We start from the raw sequence: 23,979 nt of genomic DNA on the forward strand, positions 1-23,979 counted from the left end.
GTTCCTACCCATTCTCTCTCTCTCTCTCTCTCTCTCTCTCTCTCTCTCTCTCCCGCTTCCCCGAAAGCTACAAACCCTTACAATACAACAAGCTGCAGAATACCAGGCAGCTTCTAACTCTCTCCTGAGTAGCCAGCATTCAAAACGTTTCTCTTATCTTCTTCCTCTGAGCCATCATCTTCCCAAACAGCTATATTAACTTTGTCCCCTATACTCAAACAAGAGTATAAAGCACTCAAGGCATTCACCCTAATACTCAGGCGGTACTGCAAATAACTGACAGTTGAGAGCCATGGAAGCCAGTTCTCTTGAGCTAAGGAGCTGGTTAGCAGAGTAAAAGAAGACACTGAGAACTGAATGAATATGTTGTTAAAGGAATGCTACTGTACTGCACACTATGAAGGGATCTATTCTCCAGTCTTGGTATATTTCATAGCTAAATGTGTTTAACGGGCATTGGTGGGTTTTTATGACTGGTGGCTTTCTGAGTGGAGATACAGTATACACACACACACACACACACCGTATTTTTTGCTCTATAAGACGCACCAGACCACAAGACGCACCTAGTTTTTGGAGGAGGAAAACAAGAAAGAAAATATTCTGAATCTCAGAAGCCAGAACAGCAAGAGGGATCGCTAGGCAGTGAAAGCAGCAATCCCTCTTGCTGTTCTGGCTTCCGTGATAGATGCTGCCGGCATTCGCTCCATAAGATGCACACACATTTCTCCTTATTTTTGGAGGGAAAAAGTGAGTCTTATAGAGCAAAAAATACGGTGTATATATATATATATATATATATATATATATATATATATATATATAAAGGAACAGGTTGGTAGCATGGGAATAAGGTATGCAGGAGATAGAAATCTTGAGTTTTGCAGCTATCTGGGGGGGGGGGAATGAGATGGGGAGTGAGCAGTGTCTTGCATGTGGAGAACAGATGGTGTCTGCCTGCTTCCTTGTGGTCAATTTCTTTGTAGGTAAAGAATCAGGTATTATCACAACACTCTAGAACTCCAGTAGTTTTTCTTCCTATGGAAACCAACAACTGACCGTATGAATTTCCATAACTCAAGGGAGTGTGGAAAAATTATCAAGCTTCCTTTTGCCATACATGTTCTTTCCACACACAAATCCCTAAATATTCAAAGCATGGCCCAGAATTGTCCTGCCACCCCACCAGAACGACCTCTGACAGCATCTGCAGAACAATGATGTAATGACTGAAAACACAACTATAGGAAAATGTAAGGCAACAAAGAAGAACATGAAAAGATATGGGAGGGACAGGGAGTCTGATTTTGCCCCTTCCGCTGCCCAAACTCCTTTCCCCCTTGACCGTATCTAGACCTCCATCTGACATCCTGGGGAACAACTTCCATTTCAATTTGGGACAAATGGACCAATGGTCTGACTCAGTGTAAGCAGGTACCTGTGTTCTCAATTATCACAATCGTCATTTAACACGTCGCTTGTAAAATGAGCACTTTAACTGATTAAGTCCAAGTTGACTCACTTGTGCAGGCCATCGTAGGTGGGTCAGATTCCTTTCGGAAATAGTGCTCTTCACAAACACAGGAAGTTGACGCTTCTTCGCGTGTGTAACTGTGCGGAGGGCATTTCGTGCACATCTGACTCTGTGGCGAGTCTTTAAAGAATCCTGACCGACATGCTGCAAGAGAAGAACCAACATTTAAGTTCATAGCTGCTATCAGGGAATCCAAAAGTCAACCAAGTCCAGCCCCTCACCCACCCAAGAAGAAGAAGATGCAAAGTTGTTTCTTCAGAGAGAGTGTGACTCCTAGAGTGGGCTTTTCTCCAACAATCTTTTTTTTAAATATTTTTTTCCGGAATTTTTTTTTATTAGGAATTTCAACCTAGCAATTTATAAAAAATACATCATCCTCATTTCCCCCCATTTTTCTCTCCCCCTCCCCCAAAAAGAAAAACCCTCCCTCCCATTCCCATAATAAAAATATTATTAATAAAAAAATAATAATTTTATTAACAATTTCAGCATAACAAAATTTCAAAACATATTTTGAAATTTCAAAATTTCAAAACATATCATATTCATTATTATTATTTTCCTTTTTTTCACCCCCATCAAACCCTCCCCCCCCCACAGAGACTTCCCTCAGCTCCAGTCTCTGATTTCTCAGCACATATTATTCACTGCATGTTATAAAATTGTACATATCCTTACATTATCTATCTATCATGTTATCAATCAATAAATTTGTGTATGTTTATTCAAACCCTGCCAAGGAGTCCAGTTCACTTTGTTGTCTTTTTAGATAATTTGTAAAAAGCTCCCATTCTGCCTTAAAGTCACAGTTGTCCTTGTCCCGCAGTTTGTATGTCAATTTAGCCAGTTCTGCATAACTCATCATTTTTTCTTGCCACTGTTCTTTCGTTGGAATTTCCTCATTCTTCCATACTTGTGCTATCAAGACTCTTGCTGCTGTTGTAGTGTACATAAATAAGTTCTTTATTTGGCTTTCCCCCAACAATCTAATACAGGCATAGGCAAACTCGGCCCTCCAGATGTTTTGGGACTACAACTCCCATCATCCCTGACCACTGGTCCTGTTAGCTAGGGATGATGGGAGCTGTAGTCCCAAAACATCTGGAGGGCTGAGTTTGCCTATGCCTGACCTAATACGACACCCCTCATCAAGATACATTTTCTACAACTGAGACTCAGTCGGGTAAAATAATCGCACACTCAGTTATTTAAATGTCAGCGTAAATGTAGTTTCTTCTTCTCTTTTCGTTGTATACCAACCCCTTAGTTTTATCATTAATTTTTGCCTTCAGGTGTTACAGCTAAGAAATCTTCAAGCATCTATAAAAAAATCACTGAAAACATTAGAATGCTGCTTTTGAGCTTTTTTTTTAAGAGCTGCATTTCAGGGAAATGGTTGAACGTGTTTTTCGCTTTTAATATCTAGCCTCTTCTCCTAAAAATAAATGCCTTAGCCAAAATTGAAATAGTGCATTGGCCTAGAGAGGAAATGGGATATTTGCAGAGAAGGTGCTGTAATGAATTCTTTTTTAAAAGGGGGGGGACCTCATTGCTCTTTGTTTTCCCATCCCTCAGAAACCTGCAAAGAATTTCAAATTACCACATATCTGACAGATTCCTCAAAGTTTGCTCCAAGCTAGACGTGTCCCCTGTAAAATACATGCCTCCAGGATTTAATACGTCTATACAAGAGAGCTTGTTGTCTGAAAGTGTGGGGGAGCTATTATTCTCATGCTTTTTGTCCTGCACAATAGTGGCTGGAAGATTTACTTCTTTTTAGTTGGAAAGAAAAAAGGACCATTATTATACTTTTCTACACTTAGCATTCATGGGTTACCAGTGGTATAGAGCAGAGAATATCTGTTGGATGCACTGTTTGTTTTTGATTGTATAGTCTTAGAGAGACGAGCCCAGACCTTTGTACTAACTTTTTGGCAGCTGATTTAGCATTATGCCTGAGAAACTTATAGAATAATGTTTTGAGCTACGAAAAGTGGGCCAGTTCAACTTTGATGGCTTTGGGCACAACCTGTTATGCTTCTGATCTGAATCAAAACCTTGCTTTGAGCATCTGAATTTCTTACGTCTACCAGTTGGCTTGCATGGGGAAATGACAGAAAACTTGTTTACTTTGTGACAGAACTTGATTAAATCTGAATGCATACTAGCAACATGCAGTGGCGTAGCGTGGGGGGTGCCAGGGGGGCCGGCCGCACCGGGCGCAACATGGGCGGGGGGCGCGCTCGCACTAGCAGCTCTCTGCCCCTACTAAAATCCACGGGTTAGGGAGCCCGCGCTCGCTCGGCTTGGCGAGGAGGTCACGGAAGGGGGAGAGCGAAGCCTTCTGCCGCGGGCAAAAAAAGGAGAGGAAGCCGGGTGGGCGGGCGGGCGGGCTGGCGGGGGTCTGGCTGCGCCTGCTGCTGCCGGTGCAGGGCAAGGCAAGCAGAGCGAGGAGGAGAGAGAGGGGAAGGGGGGGGAAGCAGCTAGGAAACGCTGCGGTGTGGAGGAGGAATCAGTTAAGGAGAGAAAGCGAAAAGCCTTGGAGAAAGGGAAAAAAGGAAAGAAAAGAGGCAGCTCCATGAGAGCGCGGGGGAAAGAGAAGCCTCGCTGCTGCTGCTGCTTGGGAGAGTAAATTACTGTACTTGCCTTGCCCCGGGTTAGGGGGCGCAAATTATTTGCCTTGCCCCGGGTTAGGGGGCGCAAATTACTTGCCTTGCCCCGGGTGCTGATAACCCACGCTACGCCGCTGGCAACATGTTCTCACCGAAAGATGCAGACTACGAAGGACGAAAGACACTCAGTACTACCCATGTCTAGGAATACTACAATGGTATACAGCCGCCATATAGGATCCAACACAGCCATCGTTGATAACAAGGTGCAAGCAGTTAAGATAAACACAGAATTAACCCACATGTGATGCTTCAATAATATATTTAATGCTTTAAAGAATCCCTTTGGTGCAATAATCACCATAGTAAATTCCAAATGAAAAAGTCAACTTAACATTTGATGGCTAAATTAGCATGTTGTTCCAACTGTGTTAAAAGCCGATATTCCAAAGGAGTTGAGCTTGAGTTGTATACAAAGCCTTGTTTTAGAATAGCCTCCTGAGAGATGTTGCCTTCTTAGAATAACTCACCCAATTGAATTCTTGGGGAAATGTAAAGGATTTTTAAGTGTTTCAATGAGTTGTAATTTGTATGCACTAAACAAGAGTTTACAGCATTATAATCTTTAATTCTCTTATCTTCTCCCTTAGTTTACTACATATGAAGAGAGTTCTATAGATTATATTTGCTGCCAACTGCATTTTCGTTTAGTCCATCTGAGCTTAATGGGACTTACTGCATGTAATCATGTATATGATTGGAGCCTTAGTCCTGTGGTGAAAAACATCTGATGTAGCTGATGTTTATTTTATTTACACTGGTCATGATGATGATGATTACACAGCCCCAGCCACTCTGGGTGTATGGAAATGTAAAGTGGTACCTCAGGTTAAGAACTAAATTCGTTCTGGAGGTCCATTCTTAACCTGAAACTGTTCTTAACTTGAGGTATCACTTTAGCTAATAGGGCCTCCCGCTGCCGCCGTGCTGCCGGAGCACGATTTCTTTTCTAAACATGAAGCAAAATTCTTAACCTGAGGTACTATTTCTGGGTTAGCAGAGTCTGTAACCTGAAGCATCTGTAACCCGAGGTATCACTGTAATTAAATTAATAACTGAAGGTGTCACGAATAAGCCAGCCCCCAGGGAAGGTTTGCAGTCAGCTGAAGGAACCAGCCAGAAACAGAGAGGGTTAACTGCCAGGCAGGATGAGTGAAGGCTAGTGTCAACTCTCCCGTCCCTTGGAATGCCAGCTGATAAGAGAATGCCTGAGAGTGAACCAGAACCTGCTATCAAGAAGTGCAAAATGCCACGAAAAGAGAAGGAAGCAGTTTATCAGGCAGGAAAGAGCTAAGAGACAGCCTCTCAGAGAATGGGGAAGAGGCGGCAGCTGACCCTCCCAGTCCAAGGTCTCGGCGAATGGGAGGTCTCAGAGACAGGAACCAAAACAAAAGATGTCAGAAGCAAAAGTTCAGCTGCTTCTGGTCTCGCAAGAAGCAGTTTTCAGAAGGGGCATCATGACTGACGAGGCTGGCGGCTTGTTAAAGCCATCCTGTGAACTCTGCTTGTTTTTGCAATAAATCTTCCTGTTTAATTAACTACGCTTGCTGTGTTATCAAGATGAGAACTGGGACTCCTGACAGAAGACGACTTCCTCAAGGATCAGGGCAATAGCCCAGCATCCTGTTCTCACAGTGGCTAAACAGATGCGTGTCGGAATCCCACAAGCAGGACACCAGCGCAAAAGCACTCTCACCTCCTATGAGAGAGCCAGCATGGTGTAGTGGTTAAGAGCAATGGACTCGTAATCTGGTGAACCGGGTTTGATTCCCTGCTCCTCCACATGCAGCTGCTGAGTGACCTTGGGCTAGTCACACTTCTCAGAAGTCTCTCAGCCTCACTCACCTCACAGAGTGTTTGTTGTGGGGGAGGAAGGGAAAGGAGAATGTTAGCCGCTTTGAGACTCCTTAGGGTAGTGATAAAGCGGGATATCAAATCCAAACTCTTCTTCTTCTTTGCAGAAATTGCTATTCAGAAGCATTGCTGCCTCCATCATGGTTTGGAACCATTTCTACACTGATTTGTCATGTCCCAAAGAGCTATTGCGGAGGGCCTGGTCGGATCAGGACAGTATGGAGCAGCTGCTGGATGACGACGCTGGGAACGGCCCAGTGGGTTGGGTTGGGCTGTGTGTGACAGTGGGAGGGAACTATGAATGAGGAGTCACCTCCTGAGGAAGGTCTCAGTTGCTTGGACTCAGCAGCATGGACTGCACCTGCTTCAGCCAAAGCTTCTGTGCCAGCTTTGACTCCAATCTTGGTACCCACTCCAGAACCACCAGAACCTGCCCCTAGCCTTTCCTCCCAGGAGGAATCAGACATGCAGTCTGGTTCAGATCAGGCACTGTTGCTTCCTCCATTATGAAGATGCTAGTGTGGGGGTGAACAGACAGCCGAGGCTCAGCGCCACAGAAGTTCCCATTTGCTTGCTCACTTGCTGCACTGAAGTAGTCGCTGCCCCATTCTCATATAATGGGCTTTCCATACAGTTACATCGTAAAATCAGCAATAGCTTAGCTAGCTATTGATGATTTTACGATGTACCTAGATGGAAAGCCTATCCTATACTCAGTGCAATGTCCTTTGGCGGCTAGTTCTCAATCATATGGGAGTGAAACTACCCCGCTGGGTTTCTATCCCTTTCCCCGTACATGAGAATGGGGCATTCACATATTGTTTTATATGCAGCATCAAATTATCGCAGGTGCTCTAGAAACAAACCCGCAAAAGATATATACGGGCAATTTTAAGAGAGGAAATGGAAGAGCCATCCATGCAGGAGTTGAGCTCTATTGACTGGCTGTTGATACCTTCCGAAATCTGGCCCTTTAAAGTGAATATAAATCACAGCTACAGATAGCCTGAGAGTGCTTTCAGAATTGAATTTGTTCTGCAGGACTGTACATAAATTACTCAAATGTGGGTCTCGTGCTTTATGGTTCCTGACATGAAACGCTGTTGTTGTTGTTTTTATTTACTCCAAGGCTATCTCTAAATAAGGCCCTATCTATAGAGATGTTTCATGTTGCGTTTTAATATTTACAGGAGCTGGAGGGAGGGGGTTGACAGACGAGACGGGTGTCCCTTCCATTTAATTTCTTCTAAGGCTGCAACCCAATCCGCTCGCACGCAAACCCCAGAGAAGAAAAGAGATAAAAGCGAAGACACAAGCTCATATATAACAAGGGCAGCCCAGGTCTACAATGTACAGGATATAATTAGCCTTCAAAGCGGTCTTGAATTTATCCAATTATGCCTCATCAAGACGGACAGAAAATCATTACAGCACAAAAAGTTTGATGGGGTTCTATTCTGTGTAAACGAGCAGACACGAGATTTCTTTGATAGATCCTGATAGAAAGCAATGCAATTTGCTGATGACAGTGAGATATGTGTGCCACCTAATTGGTTTCGAAGAGGAACACACACGTTCATACCACCTAAGATTTCAAAATCGGAAAGAAGCAAGATTAAAATTGCTCCCATCACCTAGTGTACGGAAGGAAATACAAGATGGGTAAAGGTTTTTCCCATTTGGCGGTATTTAAGATACCAGCCTTCACATACTCCTTTCTGCATTGACCAATCTGCTGAGGATCCCCTGTTGCAAAGGATTCTGGGACATGAATTCAGTTAATTCACCACACTGGACAGGCCTGCTAACCCTTAACATGATGTTGACTACATCCAACATTCCCCTTTGGCTGCACACTGATGACAACAATCAGTCATTGTGATCTTTCAGGGAAATTTGCCCATCGTTACTAATCTTCAGGTTGAGAAATCGTGTCCTCCTTAAAAGAGGGCACGTGTTGCGGTGAGACCTGGAGACTGACCTCCTGTGTTGTGTGTGGGTAAGACTGGTCAGCCCCTCGATGTTGGGTTCAATCTGGCCAATGGGGCGCAGTCCAAATGGATCAAGGGACCTATATAAACCCATGCACGTGACCCAGAGCTTCCTCTTTCGGCTTCTGCATTCGGAACACCCGCCCACCTCTCCCTACTTTTAGGGCATTTTGCGACTGACCTTGCTATGCCGTCATGTGTCGTCTGTCGTTGGGACAGGGGCACGGCAGGAATTTCCCCCACTTGGCTGATTTAAGCAGCTTTGGTGGACACCAGAAAATACCCATTTCACAGAAGAAAAAAACTGACAATGCTCAAATTCTCTCTCCCCCCCCCCCCAAAATAAACCCAGGCAAAACTTATACTGTACACACAAAAAAGAAAACACAGGAAAAAATCTGGCCAACACTTCCGCAAACAGGAGACACTCCCAACCCAAAGTGCCAAACTCCTCCCTCATTTTAAAAACAATTCAACTTTAGAAAGGGCAGCGGGATTTGGTGGGCACCAAAGCGAGTAACTCACAGATGCCACACTGGGGACCCAAGGTCTAGATTGATTGAGTATACACTTTATGTTTTTAATAATGTCCAGGGTTGTTTATTTATCCCTAACAGAAATAAATAATATCTTGGTAGCAGCTGTTGAGAAATAAACCTCACTAAGGCTTTAATCTTAAGCATGTTTATCATAAAGCAAGTCCCACTAAACTCATTAGGAGTTACTTCTGAACAGGTAGGCACAGATTGCACTGTGACATTGCTTTTTGGATTGAACATTTTACTTCCATGCAGATTTTTAAAGACATAATTTGAAGCCATTGGCTACTGCCGCCTTACAGTGGTCTTTGGAATGATTTCTATATATTGATTTCTGATTGGAAGATCATAATCCATACTTGTGACAACATTATTTTATTCATAAATTTAAGCTACACCTTGGGATTTTTTTTGTTTTGTTAAGATTAGCGCTTGCATGTCCATTCCATTTTAAAACCTCCTTCCCTGCCATAAATGACTTTCCTCCAAATGGCACAGATCCTGCGGGGTTCAATTTCTCACAAACTCTCACTTTATTCCGCTTTTAAAAAATTCACCATTTCTTATTCAGCTGCATTATAAAAAAGGTACTTATCAGGATTGTGACACCTTGACTCAATTTAATAACAGTCCCTTGGGAACAAAATAGGGGATGGGGGTGAGGAAGAGTGAGTTAAGGAGAAAACAACGCTCCGTCTAATTAAAATAAATGTTTGAAGCTGTTACAGACACCTGTTCTTTTCTTAGTTCCTCACATCAGAATTATCTACTCATTTGATTAGCAACCACAAAGGTGAGGGGGGTGGATCCCTAAAATAAAAGCAGTGCCAAAACAGCAGTCATTTTTAGACACGAGCTAACTAACTCGAACAGCTAAGGTGCTACTGTTGCAAAGCTGCTTCTGTTATTGGTGGTCTGCCATTTCTGCAAAAACACGCCAAGATCAGAAGGCTAAATAAAGCGACTACGTTTCTGTAGATGGCTGTAGTGATGGAATTCGAAATAAATGTTTTAGTGTGTGTGTGTTTCCAGAGTTTGCACTGGCAGATGGTGGTAGCAGGCAAACAGGAAGTGAAGCAGGTGGCGCTGTGGTCTAAACCACTGAGCCTCTTGGGCTTCCTGATCAGAAGGTCAGTGGTTCGAATCCCCACAACAGAGTGAGCTCCCGTTGCTCTGTGCCAGCTTCTTCCAACCTAGCAGTTTGAAAGCACGCCAGTGCAAGTAGATAAATAGGTACCACTGTGGTGGGAAGGTAAATGGCACTTCCGTGCACTCTGGTTTCTGTCACGGTGTTCCGCTGCACCAGTAGTTGTTTGGTCCTGCTTGCCACATGGCCCAGAAAGCTGTCTGTGGACAAACGCCGGCTCCCTCAGCCTGAAAGCAAGATGAGAGCCACAACCCCATAGTTGCCTTTGGCTGGACATAACCGTCCAGGGGCCTTTTACCTTTTTACCTACCTCAGAAATGTGCGTTCTGTTTAGTGTGTTAAATGCTACCAATGGTATATTGCAGTGGGCCTGCTGTGATGTCTCCTGCTCTAATCATGCATGGATAAGGTTCTCTGCAACCAGGTGGATTGTGGGTAATCGAGGCTGCTAATTCAGAGGCCTGGCTGCCACTCATATTCTTTGTGCATGCTTAGAGGATTTGGTGGGGAGGTATAGATGAGCACCAATCTCACCACCTCAGGGAAAAGTGGGGTCTCCACATCCCTCACTTCTTCAAATACAGCGGCTCTGGAGAACTCCTCATCTCCTCAGATTACTGGTTTACACCAAGCAATTTGGTTCAGGGGGTGATTTTGCTTGCCAAGATATTGCTTCTGCTCTTCCCTACCCCTCAGATTTTTAAAAATAATAAAATTGTTTTAAACAACAACAACACAGTTGACAAAGTCAACTGACTCCCGTTGGTGGTGGCAGTAGTAGCCAGAGCACTATGCTCCACTAGGTTTTTCCCCACAGGAATAATACAAGGGACCATCATTTCCATTATTCTGGGTTCATTATGTGGTAGAGAGACATGTGAGTTTTGGCCACCACTGTTGCCACCCACACAGTCAACTAGCTTTTTCAACCTCTTTACAATTGTCCTGGAACTGCAAGACTGCCCTAAAAGTCAACCTAATTTATTGCAAAAGAATGAGCTGAACACAAATAAGGGCAGGAGTTTGAGCTGCCATATTATTTTTCACTCAAGTCCTGGACATTAGAGAAAACATTGAAGGAACACAGAAGAAGACATTAAAAAACAGAGACCATCTCTTCTCCCGATAAAAACAAAATGAAAACTATACAGATTATTTCCTCTCATCTCAAATCAGAATAACAACTTTTATTCAGTTGTGTTGTATATACCAACTTTCTACCAATGCACACTTGTTTACTTTAAATAGGTGTGACTTAGCACAAACGATTGAAGGAATTAAAGCTTTGTTGTCCTCACATTCATAGCAAGCAGATCCAATATCAAACATTTGCAGATGGTTCCAACATTAGGATTTAAGATGCAATACCCACCACACGCAATTTATTTTGCCCCCGGGGCAGGGGTGCATACAGAGATATCTTCGTTTTAAAAGATATAAACCTTGAGCTTTCAGGCACAGAATCAGACAGCAAAGCATTGCAACTCTAAATATTTGAATACTTCAGACAGAAAAGCCACCCATCTACCTTTCTGAACTTTCGAGCTGAAAAAATTCATAGCTGCAGAGCCAAGCACATTCTACATTTCTTTCACTGCTGGGGTTAAGAAATATAACATCACACGAGGACGTCAGCCAACCACTTTAATAAGGAGACCATTAACAAAATAAGTGGCTAAACAGTATGCGAGAATTCCACTGCCAATATATTAGCTCCTGCGACAGGAAAGCGCTGCAATACCTGTGCTTGACATATTGATTCTGCTTGTTATAGCATTATGAGGATCATGAATCTTCCCCTGAGAACTCCACCTTTGCAAGTATTAATTTGACAAGGTATCTATCTTCTTGGGCGGTTGAGGAAGCTGGGAGACCCTTCTTTTCCCCTCCAAAAAACAAAACAAAAACAAAACTGGCTGAAAATAGTATGGTGGTACAGTCATACCTCGAATTGAATGTGCTTCGGGTTGAACGCGTTCGAGTTGTGCTCCGCGGCAACCCGGAAGTAATGGAGTGCGTTACTTCTGGGTTTTGCCGCTTGCACATGCACAGACGCTCAAAATGATGTCGCACGCAGATGATGTCGCGTCTTGCGTTCTGTTCGGGATGCAAATGGGGCTCTGGAATGGATCCCGTTCACATCCTGAGGTACCACTGTACTTCTATACGGCAAGCCATAGGAGCCATCTCCTAGGGGCTGTGGGGGCTTCGGTCCCCACAATAAAATAATTGAGGGGGCGGGCCCCACAAAGTTGATGGGCATTCCCATTCAAATGGTTTGTGTGTTACATCATGTGATCAATTATGAAGGGTGGGGCTTACCTGAGCCCCCACAACATTTTATTCTAGATGGCACCCCTGCGACAACCCATCAAGTTGACACTTGGAAGTCCAAGGAAGAATAGTGAATAGTGGAGAATAGTGAATAGTGTTGCACCATAGCTCAGGCTTGCAGTTTGTAGATCATGATCCCCAGTTACTTAAGAGAAAGAAAAAGACTCAGAGAAAGAAGAGGGAGAGGGGAGACAGAAGAAAAACAGCTGGAGAGCAGAGAAAGACTTCTATCTGGGTTCATTTTCAAGGAATGTAATGGGCTATTTTGATTTCCAAGAGCAATCAGCTGAACCCCGTTCAATCAAGATTGATTCTCAAGCTAAGAAATCCTAAACAATTTGAAGCAATAAAATGATCCCCTGCGATCATCACAACATTGTTGAAATGGGAAATGAAGACTCTGAAGACTCCATCATCCGAATTAAGAAACCACAATAAATCAATCAGTAGTCCATGGCTGACTCTTTCCCAACATCGTAAATAAGTACATAATAATTTCTGGTCCGCCTGCCCAGATACATCTATGTTAGTAAAAAGAAACACACACAAAAAACCTTCAGTCTTAGTGATGTTTCCAGTCTGGACACCTGGAAGAAAATCTGTAGGTAGCCAGGAAAGCAGTTACACACCAGTCTGTTGTTTTAGCTAATGTGTCAATAATATTAATGTGTGTGTGTGGATTCTTCAAGAGTGAGGGTTGTCTCAGAGCCAAGGCTGGAGGAGGACAAAGAACTGAGAGGAAACAATCAAATGAGAACTGCTCGGCCTCTCGGTATGACAGTGAGATTAGAAGGAGAAGCAGCAATGTCATAACCACCAGGAATTTGCATGGCATGCTCCAAACTTCAGGGGAGCTCCTCCATTCTTCCCTCGAGATTCCAGGGCAGGGCTCAGCAAACTTTTTCAGCAGGGGGCCAGTCCACTGTCCCTCAGACCTTGTGGGGGGCCAGACTATATTTGGGGGGTGGGGTGGACGATTTTCGCCTGCCAGCAAAGAGGCCTGAAGATGCTTCACTTTATCTGTCCCAGTTGTCATCCCAATAGCCACAGTTAGGCTTCTCCAGTTAGCCAGGCACCATGGCGGGGTAGGAGGCTGCGTTGGCAGCAGCCCCGGCGGAAGAACTGCGGGTGGAGGTAGGGGAACCGGGGTATTGCCAGGACTTTTGCCCACCACCACCTGCTGCTGCTTCCTGAGAGGCACCACGGAGAAGAAGACAGAGCCGCCCACCAACCTGCAAGCTGTGGCCACGGCCACTGCAACAACCGCCTGAACACCATGGGAGGAATGAGGGAGGAAGGCAGGTGGGGATGAAGAAAGCACACAAGGAAGCAGCATGAAAAAGGGACGTGGAGAAGGAAGGAAGGGCGGACTGAGGGAGAGGGAGGAGGAGCGGCAGCCAGCGTCACACACCCCTTCACAGCGCCGCCCTGCTGGGTTGTCAATTTGGGTTAAGCCTTGTGAGCAATGGTTAATGAGTCTGTGGTTCTGACTAGCCCAGCAGAGTCACCACTGCCACAATTTATGGTACTGAAACCCCTTGTGGCGTTTGCCTCCTAGGTGGGTCATAAGGAAAGGGCTAAATGAGTGTGAAGTGATTGGCCAGTGGGAACCCGAGGGGAGGCGTTAGAGTGAGTTGGAGTTGTGTGGAAGTCAGTTGAGAGTTGGGAGTTGGAGAAGGAAGAGGGAGGATAAGTCTGTGGGTTGGTCGAGTTGTGTTGTGAGAGAGTGAGAGGAACTGTTAAGTGGAGTCAGATAGATAGGTGGGATAATCAGTTTGAAGTGTTAGGAACATATAGGTCAGTAAAGAAACTAAGATTAAGAAACTGCCAAGAAGAATTAACTGAAACCATAAACTTGTTCATGCCTATAAAATAAACTTGATTATTTGTTAACGTTAACAACTGTCTGGACTCCGTGTGCACCCGAGAGAAACGGGTTGGTGGCAGCGGGAAGGCAATCACAGTGGTGGCACAGGGATCAATAGACCGTCAAACGTCCGGGGACCCTGTGTGATCGCCACACCCATAAAATGCAGTGTGAAATAAAAAAGTTCCCTTTGCTGGTCCTGAACCTACTGTCATAATTTTCAAAGAGTAATCTCAAAAACTATAGTGCTTTTGTGGGGGGGGGGGATCTCTCTACAATCTCTCCATAATGTTTTTATAAATCTTTCATGTACCCTTTAGCATTTGAGGAGCACTTTTGTTTGGGGGGAAATTGCTAACAGACAGCTCAGTGTATATGTGATCTACCATTTGCCATGGGTGACAGGGAAAGAATGGAAATTCATATTCCTTTGGCTCTTTCCAAAGTTATTCAAAACACATATACCAAAAAAAACACCCACCAACCCTCCACCGCCTCCATAAGGTTGAAAGATCACTTTCCTGTGGCCACGTTACTTTCCTGGGTTTATCATTCATATGATCATTTCTCATTAGGTATAAGCAAGCAGGAGGTTAATTGTAATTGCATGGTCACCTGGACTATTGTGTGATTGGAAGCAGTGCCATTCTGCTGTGTCAGGTTTGACAGTATATTATTTCACGGCATTCGTTCCAGGATGCTCGTTAAATCTGCCATGGAGCCAAAGGACTAGTGATTTAAGTGCTCAATTTAGTGCGCTTCTTTTGCCTCTTGCTTCAGGCCGCTTTAGTGGCAGTAGCAGAATGTGAACGGAATGCCAAATATTGCTGCTTGACTAAGCAACATCACGAGTGCCACGGCGAAAGATAAAGCCCCATTGCTTTCTTTAACCCATGCAAGGATGTTGTGCATCAGCAATTTTATACGTAAATTCATCAGCAAGCCAGACCCTTCAAGGCCCGCAAGGACATCCCACATCCAGCATTAATAGTTAGACATGATGGATGACAGCCTAAACCAATTCAGAACAGATCATTTTATTATGTAAAACATTTAGATAGTTGCTCGGAACTAGTTGTGTGGCAAGGCCCCCAGCCCAGCCTTGTTAAAATAATTTCACACCGACGCAGAATATTTAGTTTAAGGTTATTGGCAAATTTTAGGCCACAACTTTATTGAATTACAGAAATGTGATCGGTATTGGCTTAGGCATTGGCACAGACTATATCGGACTCCTGCCCGCTTTGCATGTCGTCAATAAGGGTAAACCACTCCAATAGGAAGCCACATCAGGGGGAAACCATCTGTAGCTTTCCTTGGTGTCCCGAGAGGCCTGACATGGCCCTAGCCCCTCAAGCGGACTTTGGACAGGAACCAGGCCCTGGCTTCCTTTAACAGAATACCCTTGGTCAATGGAGGGGCAGGTGATGACTGACCTCCCCTCCCCCACAAATCAATGAGCCAATGCCTAACCGCAAAACCTTACAAAGTTGTGGCAATTGCTAAGAGGTATGCGAAAACCAAGTGGCCCATGCCAATTTGCCAAATGGAAAAATTCCTACCGGGCCCCTGACCCAAGACAGGCGACCAACCAACATCCAAAGCAAGACCAGAGAACACATAAAATTACAGGGCAGGTGGGCGGGTATTCGGCAGCGTGAAGCAGGTGCACGGCCCACGTCGCGCTGCCGCTTTTAACACCCCCCCACAACCCCCCCTCTCAAAATGATTGGCCAATAGGCCTGGGGTGATTGTGATGCCACCCTGGCATGAAAGCGCTACTCTGCCCACGCCAGGGTGGGGGGAGGAACCGGGCTGCCCGCAACCAGGACCATTCTAAAGATGATCCCACTTGTCAGACTGGAGAAACACTGTTCGTGCAGATCTGCTTCTGTATGCTAGGTAAAGGTAAAGGGACCCCTGACCATTAGGTCCAGTCGTGGCCGACTCTGGGGTTGCAGCGCTCATCTCGCTTTATTGGCCGAGGGAGCCAGCGTTTGTCCGCAGACAGCTTCCAGGTCATGTGGCCAGCATGACTAAGCCGCTTCTGGCAAACCAGAGCAGTGCATGGAAACACAGTTTACCTTCCCGCTGGAGCGGTACCTATTTATCTATTTGCACTTTGACGTGCTTTCAAACTGCTAGGTTGGCAGGAGCAGGGACCGAGCGATGGGAGCTCACCCCGTCGTGGGGATTCAAACCGCCGACCTTCTGATCGGCAAGTCCTAGGCTCTGTGGTTTAACCCACAGCACCACCCGCGTCCCTATTATATACTTTTTAAAAAGGAATAAAGCAGGGTTTTCTGTTGCTCCCCTGCAAGATACTGCCGCACCCACCTTTTGCAAAGACAATGATTTGGCATCCCTGCTACTACAAGAAAACCAGGCACCTGCCACACTAGGAAGCTAGCAATGGGTGGTATGTCTGGCTAGAAAGCCAGTTTCACTAAACTGTGCTTGGGTGAGGACAGCAACAGAGGGGACAAGTGTGTGTGTGTGTGTGTGTAGACTAGAGAATAACTTGTGGGGAGTGTAAAGGATTAGTAAAGGATGAAAGAAGGATGAGATTCAGAAAATCTATAAACCTCCAGTGAATGAAAGAAGGACTAAGTTGAGAGAGCAATCACCCTTAGCTGAAAATCTAGTGAGAGGGGAGAAAATAGGGAAATGGCAGAAGAAGGTCATGGAAGACTACCCTTTCCCTTTCTGTTATGCTTCTGGGGAAGGTGAGAAGCAGATCTGTCTCTCCAACCTGTTACAGTTTGGAGCTTTCCTTGTTTTTCATGGGAAATTCCAGCCCAAGGACAAAAGTTGTTATTATGGGGAGCTGGAAGGAAGAGGTGAGCATGACAGAGGAAGGAGCGGACAGCCAAATAAAGTTTGCAAAAGCACAAAGGCTGGAGGTGTGGTAGGCTGATAGAGAAAAACTATTTCAGTCACTCCACAAACGCCAAGCAATTTCTGTCCAGGTTGCTCAACCATTGCTACGGTGTCTTTTATTCTGGCGGATCAAGATAACCAGGGGACAGCAAAAACTGCAAAAAAAATTAGCAGGGGCAATTAGAATAAGAACTATTACTTAATTAGCTCTCTAACATTCCTCAGCTTTTTGTTTTTTAATCAAAAGAAAGCCTATTGTTTTATCTGTGGCTATCAGCTTGGTTATTTGTATTGATGTAAATCTCCAGAATGTATTTTGTATAGCTAACTATTTAGCTCTATCCCCTATATATTTTATCTTATTGTTATGGCTAGTGCAAATAAAGTTTATATCTATCTATCTATCTATCTATCTATCTATCTATCTATCTATCTATCATCTCTCATCTATCATCTGTCTATCTATTCCTATCCAGTCTCCCCCATGTTAGGATAGTGCACAGAAGTGGTACCCTGCTGTTTTTGATGCTGTGGGTTGCTACAAATTTGGTGGCAAACTATCACCATCTTTCATTTAATTCACTTATGAGTCATGGGTAGATGAGACATGTTTGCTCAGATGGTGCAATAGGGGGGGGGGATATTTGCTTGTACAGTGGTACCTTGGTTTAAGAACAGTCCTGTTTAAGAACAATTTGGTTTACAAATTCTGCAAAACCAGAAATAGTGTCTTGGTTTGAGAACTTTACCTTGGTCTAAGAACGGAATCCGAACGGTGGAAGGGCACTGGTAGCGGGAGGCCTCATTAGGGAAAGTGCTCCTTGGTTTAAGAACAGTTTTGGTTTAAGAACAGACTTCTGGAACGGATTAAGTTCATAAACCAAAGTACCACTGTATTGGTTAGTATCAAGCTCTTTGCTCAAAACAAAACATTTACCTTCCACCTTGTGTTTTGTCTTCAACACAAGTCATGCTTTCATCTTCTGATCTTCCTTTGGGTGCCCAGGCAAAACGTAATGATTGGAAGGAAGCACTCTTAAAAACAACTTACACTAACAATGTATCCTGACAACAAGCAGAGAACACTAAATGTAGCTCAAGGAAAAGCTGATCGGAGTATACATTTATTGTGCTTGTACGAGCACATGGTTGCTGATTCAATGAAATAAGGAAATGGTTTAGGCTTGCTTGGATGAAAATTGCTTTATCTAATCAACCTTTTCTAAATTGGTCTTAATGCACTCCTATAAATACATTATTTCTCAACTCCATCTTGCTTGAGCAATACAACATTATTCTTCCTATCATGGTACTTCAAGACCCCTATCTGTTTTCTCACTGTTAAAAATAAACTGAACTCTTTTTTTGGAAAAGTAACAACCACAACAAGCCTCAGTAGGCAGCCAATTCTCATAATTAACTGTGAATAATGTTGATCAATGTGTAAATGAAGGACCGCACAAGGCAATCAAAAAGTGTAGTTCAAGATACCCAATCTGCACAACGCAATTACATTCATGCAGCTACTTCATCCAATTCTAGCATTTAATAAGAGCATTTTTAACCTTCAACAACAGAAGGCAAAATGCTGGTGATGTCCAACTAAACTATAGAGTAGACCCACTGAAACTAGGCTACTCTAGTCCATTGATTCCAATGGATCTACTTCAAGTAACTAATGTTGAATTGATTGGAATTCATCTCCCTGACATCAGGTTTTCTATATGAGTGTGTATATATATATATATATATATATATATATATATATATTCCCCTTCCTTGTCTTTTTTAATATGAAGAAGCATTCAATTGTGTGAGCACTTACAATCTGAAATGATATAGTCCAGCCGTTCATCTACTCTTTGTGCCAATAAGATTCATATTTGCATTAACTCAGGTAGACTATTAAATTCCTGATGCTGTATCCATTCATGTGCATATTACGTGTTATATCCATTCACATGCATGCTCCATTGTAGTGTTTCCAATCTTAAAATCCTTTAGGTCAAACATCCAATAAATTCAATGGATTGTCTGCCCTTAAAACTTCCTAAAGAAAAAAGGAAACTAATATATTTCTGCACAAATAACTCCCTCCCCTCCCCCAGCTAACAGCTATAGCTATTGTATTTTTACAATAGATTAAGACGCAACTGCCGCTACCTCATAAAATATAGATTATGCCAAATTGCAATCGCAAACCACAGGGATTGATCCACTCAGTAGGTAATTTATGAAATGCTTACACACCCCTGTGGCAGAAACTGACATTTATTTATAAGGGATATTATTACAAAGTTATGTCACATATCTACCATGAAACAAACCCATATTTAAAGGGGGTTGTTTAGAGGTACAGCCATGTTTCTCCTCAAAAAGGGAAAAACACACACCACATTTCTAAATACAATTCCTTCTTTGGTCGCCATCAGAAATAAAATTAGGCTTTACTTTAAAATAAATGGGCACACCCCATGATATTCCAGTATAACATAGTAGAAGACAATATTCTCTTCTCCCATAAGGCTTTATTAATGCTTTTTCATAATACAGTAAGATAAAAAAACTAATTAAAAACAAAAAGAGGGGGGGAAACCAAAAAGAGAAGAAGAAGAAGAAGAAGAAGAAGAAGAAGAAGAAGAAGAAGAAGAAGAGTTCTCTCTCAAAAGTAGCTCTTAACACTTCTCCCCCACAGAAAGTGGTGGATCCTTCCAGATCTCACCTGCGATCTTTTTCTTCTCCTCCCAGTCTCTCACTCTCTGAGATCTTCACTTCCCTGCCTCTCACTCACGGTCCTTTCAACAACCATCTGCCACCTAGAGAAGGCAGTGTTCCATATTTTTTTCTTCAAATAATAACAATAAATACTTTCATTAGCTCCAATGACAATTTCCACCTATATGAGGTAGGAGGCATGACCGGGAATGAATTAGGCAGCCAGACATGGCAGTAAACATGGAAGAAAAGGGTGTTGCAATCTGACAGCCAAGTATCTTCAGAAGTGGTGGGTTTATTAGGAGCAATGAAAGTTGAGAAGAAGGGCCATGCACAATCCACAGCCATTGTCTAAACAAGTTATTGTTGTTGTTGTTCAGTCGTTTAGTCATGTCTGACTCTTTGTAACCCCATGGAAAAGAGCACGCCAGGCACTTCTGTCTTCCACTGCCTCCCGCAGTTTAGTCAAACTCATGCTGATAGCTTCAAGAACACTATCCAACCATCTTGTCCTCTGTCCTCCCCTTCTCCTTGTGCCCTCCATCTTTCCCAACATCAGGGTCTTTTCCAGAGAGTCTTCTCTTCTCATGAGGTGGCCAAAGTATTGGAGCCTCAGCTTCACGATCTGTCCTTCTAGTGAGCACTCAGGGCTGATTTCCTTCAGAATGGATAGGTTTGATCTTCTTGCAGTCCATGGGACTCTTACCAGTGATTAATTATGGTAAGGCTTTCTCTGCCCAGGAGGGCTGAACTGGTGAAAGGTGCTTTGAGATACAGAGGCCACAGGGGTCTCCAAGGGTAAGAACAGGTGTAAGAGCACCTCCAAACATCCTATTTGGTTTTTCAGAGGGAATCTATGAACAGCATCTGGCAGTAGAGATGAAATACCCACTTACTATCTCATTGAGACTGAGCTTCAGTTTATTGGCTCCTATCCAGTCCATTACTGATCAGAGACAATGATTTACTAAGTGTAGTCCCTGTTGGATCCCCCAGAAAGCTAATCCTTTTTAATGCCTGATGTGTATCACAGTAGAAGAAAGAGGATTCTGCCTCATGCAGATAAAATTACTATCAGGCATGAAATTCCTATGAAGGTTTATTAAAGGGACTATATTATGCCCTGTCTTGATAGCTCAGATTCTCTCCAGAGAATCTATTTCCTCTTTTCAATCTCTAAATTCCCTCAAAAAAACCCTTTCCTTTAGAATCTGACCAGAAGGCTCCCTCGTCCACCATGACCACAAAAAAGTCACTTCTGGAGGGTGTACATGGTCACAACCAGGAAAGCAAAAGATAGTTATGTATAACATAGTATAAGCTGCAAAAACTTCCACTTGGGAAGATACAGATTCCGTTACCTTTGCCCACAATTCAATAGAGGTAAAAGTAAAGAGACCCCTGATCAATAGTTCCAGTCGCGGACGACTCTGAGGTTGCGGTGCTCATCTTGCTTTATTGGCCAAGGGAGCCGGCGTACAGCTTCCAGGTCATGTGGCCAGCATGACTAAGCCGCTTCTGGCGAACCAGAGCAGCACACGGAAATGCTGTTTACCTTCCTGCCTATTTATCTACTTGCACTTCGTGCTTTCAAACTGCTAGGTTGGCAGGAGCAGGGACCGAACAACGGGAGCTCAGCCCGTCACGGGGATTCGAACCGCCGACCTTCTGATCAGCAAGCCCTAGGCTCTGTGGTTTAACCCATAGTTCACTACAAAATGTTCACTCAATACAACTTTAAGGATGTTGCCCAATGCTTTTATTGCACTCAAAGAAACAAAAAATTGGACATGAATTTTATGGATGTAGGTACCATGGTTTGTGAGCCGGGTGCTGCAGAAAGGTGAAGTGGCCGTTTTGAAAAATTACACCTGTAAGCTTATGCCAACAGGTATGGCTGTCAGCCCGACGTTTTTTTCTCATTCCATGCCTTGCTTTCAACCTTGTACAGGTGGAACTCTGCTGTCAGGCATGAAAATCCTATGGGTGTTTGTTATAGGAACAAGGCTACCCTGCTTCTTTAATTCATGATTGGATTTTCAAGCTGCCCAACCACTTTTAGTTACCACTGACTTTAACAGAAACATATGAATGGATGGATCTGTTGCTTTCGTGTGGGGTTTTTGACAAGGATATTGCTGGTTTTGTGCCTCATACCCATCAGGTGCCCTTTGAGCAAGTCTTTTGGGAAATAAAAGTAGGCTTCACATCAGATATTAAGGTCCTTCACATGGTAGTGGGATCTGGCTGAGGCCCTAAAGCTATTATTATTATTATTATTATTATTATTATTATTATTAATTCTATTTTTGCATGCCTGCTTTCCATGAATGCTCTATATTCGATAAGTCCAAAGTTTGGACTTATGGATACGTCCATACTGAATAAGTTTGATTCCCTCCCCCCGGAACATAAGGTTGCCATCCAGCGCTGAATTTAGGTTTGATGAGGCCCTAAGCTAGTGAAAGTAATGGGGCCCTTTATATGTCCAGCTGTCCTTTGTCAACAACAAATTTTCACTGTTTATTGGGTTGAATATATGCTATATGGTCATTTATGGATCTAATAGGTATCTAAAGCCATTGGCACATGCAGAATGTAGGCACCCTATATATAGAAATGAACAAACCAGTGATATTTTAGGGAGCAGGCTAGCAGGCAGGGCCCATTACTTACATCATAGGAGCCTACAGAACACAAAACACTGTTGCTGTATGTAGGTTTTATTTTATTTGTTTTTTATCTTATATTTTGGAAATGTACATCCAGGTTTTTTCCTTTAATTTTTTTGGGGGCCCCCAAGAGAATGGGGCCCTAAGCTATAGCTTGTTTAGCTTATACATAAATCCGGCACTGTTGTCATCTAAATTTCTACTTGAGCCAGGTCAAGGGTGAGGAGGCAAAGGTTGCTGAAGATTACTGCAAGGATGGACACGATCACATGCAGTTACATGTACTTACACGTAATTGGAGAACAGCCTTTACCAAAGGTGTCATGGGCTTTGAAGACACTTGAACTCAGGACACAAGGGAGAAACATGCTAAGATGAGGGCATGCTTGGCAAATCCACACCGTGATCAACTTCTGCCCGCAAACCAATGTCCCCACTGTGGAAGGACGTGTGGATCCAGAATTGGCCTCCACAGTCACTTACGGACTCATTGTTAAAACCATGTTTATAGAAGACAATCTTACTCGGCTACGAGTGATCGCCAAAGAAGAAGACATGTACTTAGGCTTCATTTCAGTCAGTGGCGAGAATGGAGGTTTTAGAATTAAGCCAAAGGTTTCCTGCAAGAGGTTTCAGAATTTAGGAATGGGCCAGATGAGCTATTGGCCTGATCTAACAGACTCTTTTTATGAATCTGAGAAAGGATTTGAAAGAAGAGACATGATATATACAGTAATGAATTGAAAAGGATGTTTAAAATAACCTTTGTAAAAAAACAAACCCAGAAGCTTTTCTTATTGGGACAGAACTACCTAAAGTGTATAGAAATTGATTTATGTATGTGACTACAGCAGCAAGAATGTTACTTGCTCCCAAACGGAAAGAAGCAGAAGTCCCAGTAAAGGAAGAACGGATACAAAAACTTATGGAATTTGCAGAAATGGTGAAACATACCGGAAGAATAAGAAATCAAGATAACAATCTTTCTTTTATAAAAGAATGGAAATGGTTTATTGAATATTTACAGATAAATTGCAAACAGATAAAAGCATTGGCAGGATTATTGTGATAACCTGCAGTTTCATAGGAGTATTTATTTAAAGCAGATACAGTGGTACCTCAGGTTAAGTACTTAATTCGTTCCGGAGGTCCGTACTTAACCTGAAACTGTTCTTAACCTGAAGCACCACTTTAGCTAATGGGGCTCCTGCTGCTGCTGCGCCGCCGGAGCACGATTTCTGTTCTCATCCTGAAGCAAAGTTCTTAACCTGAAGCAATATTTCTGGGTTAGCGGAGTCTGTAACCTGAAGCGTATGTAACCTGAAGCGTATGTAACCTGAAGCGTATGTAACCTGAGGTACCACTGTAATAAAATTAGCAATTTAAATGAATTCGGATATGCAGAAGTTATTATAAAATAAAGAACCACAGAAAGAAGGGGAAGGAAGTCAAACCTTGAAATGTTAAAATGATTGTAAAATTAATGAAATGTATAAATTTCAAAAAGTATAAATAATGTTTTTAAAAGAAATGAAAGAAGAGAAAGATGCCATAGGCCAACAGCCTTAATGATTTGAACAGAGAATTATTAATGGGCCCCCAAAATTCACTAGTTTAAAGTAACATCCCCCCGCCATTCTGTTTTGCAAATTTTGCCTCCCCTGCACTTTACAACTTTCCAGTCAACCAGGAATACTTTTTCTCTACAGCTCCCTTGTGCTTTAAAGGGTAACACAGTGCATTTCCTATTATGAGGTAAGGGTGGATGCTTCAG

The 23,979-nt window shown here is 43.2% G+C and overlaps 1 protein-coding gene across 8 annotated transcripts in view; it reads right to left on the reverse strand.

Moving 5' to 3' along the window:
- EPHA5 (EPH receptor A5) overlaps positions 1 to 23,979 on the reverse strand; it is a 250,643-nt gene that overhangs the window by 117,198 nt on the left and 109,466 nt on the right. For all 8 annotated transcript variants that reach the window (XM_080976572.1, XM_080976571.1, XM_080976568.1 and 5 more), the window contains exon 4: positions 1,523 to 1,678. In XM_080976572.1, the coding sequence (XP_080832698.1) occupies positions 1,523 to 1,678 (156 nt within the window). The remainder of the gene's footprint in view (positions 1 to 1,522; positions 1,679 to 23,979) is intronic.

Source organism: Podarcis pityusensis (assembly GCF_964106645.2).
Source record: "Podarcis pityusensis genome assembly, chromosome: 13".
Classification (NCBI taxonomy): Eukaryota; Metazoa; Chordata; class Lepidosauria; order Squamata; family Lacertidae; genus Podarcis; species Podarcis pityusensis.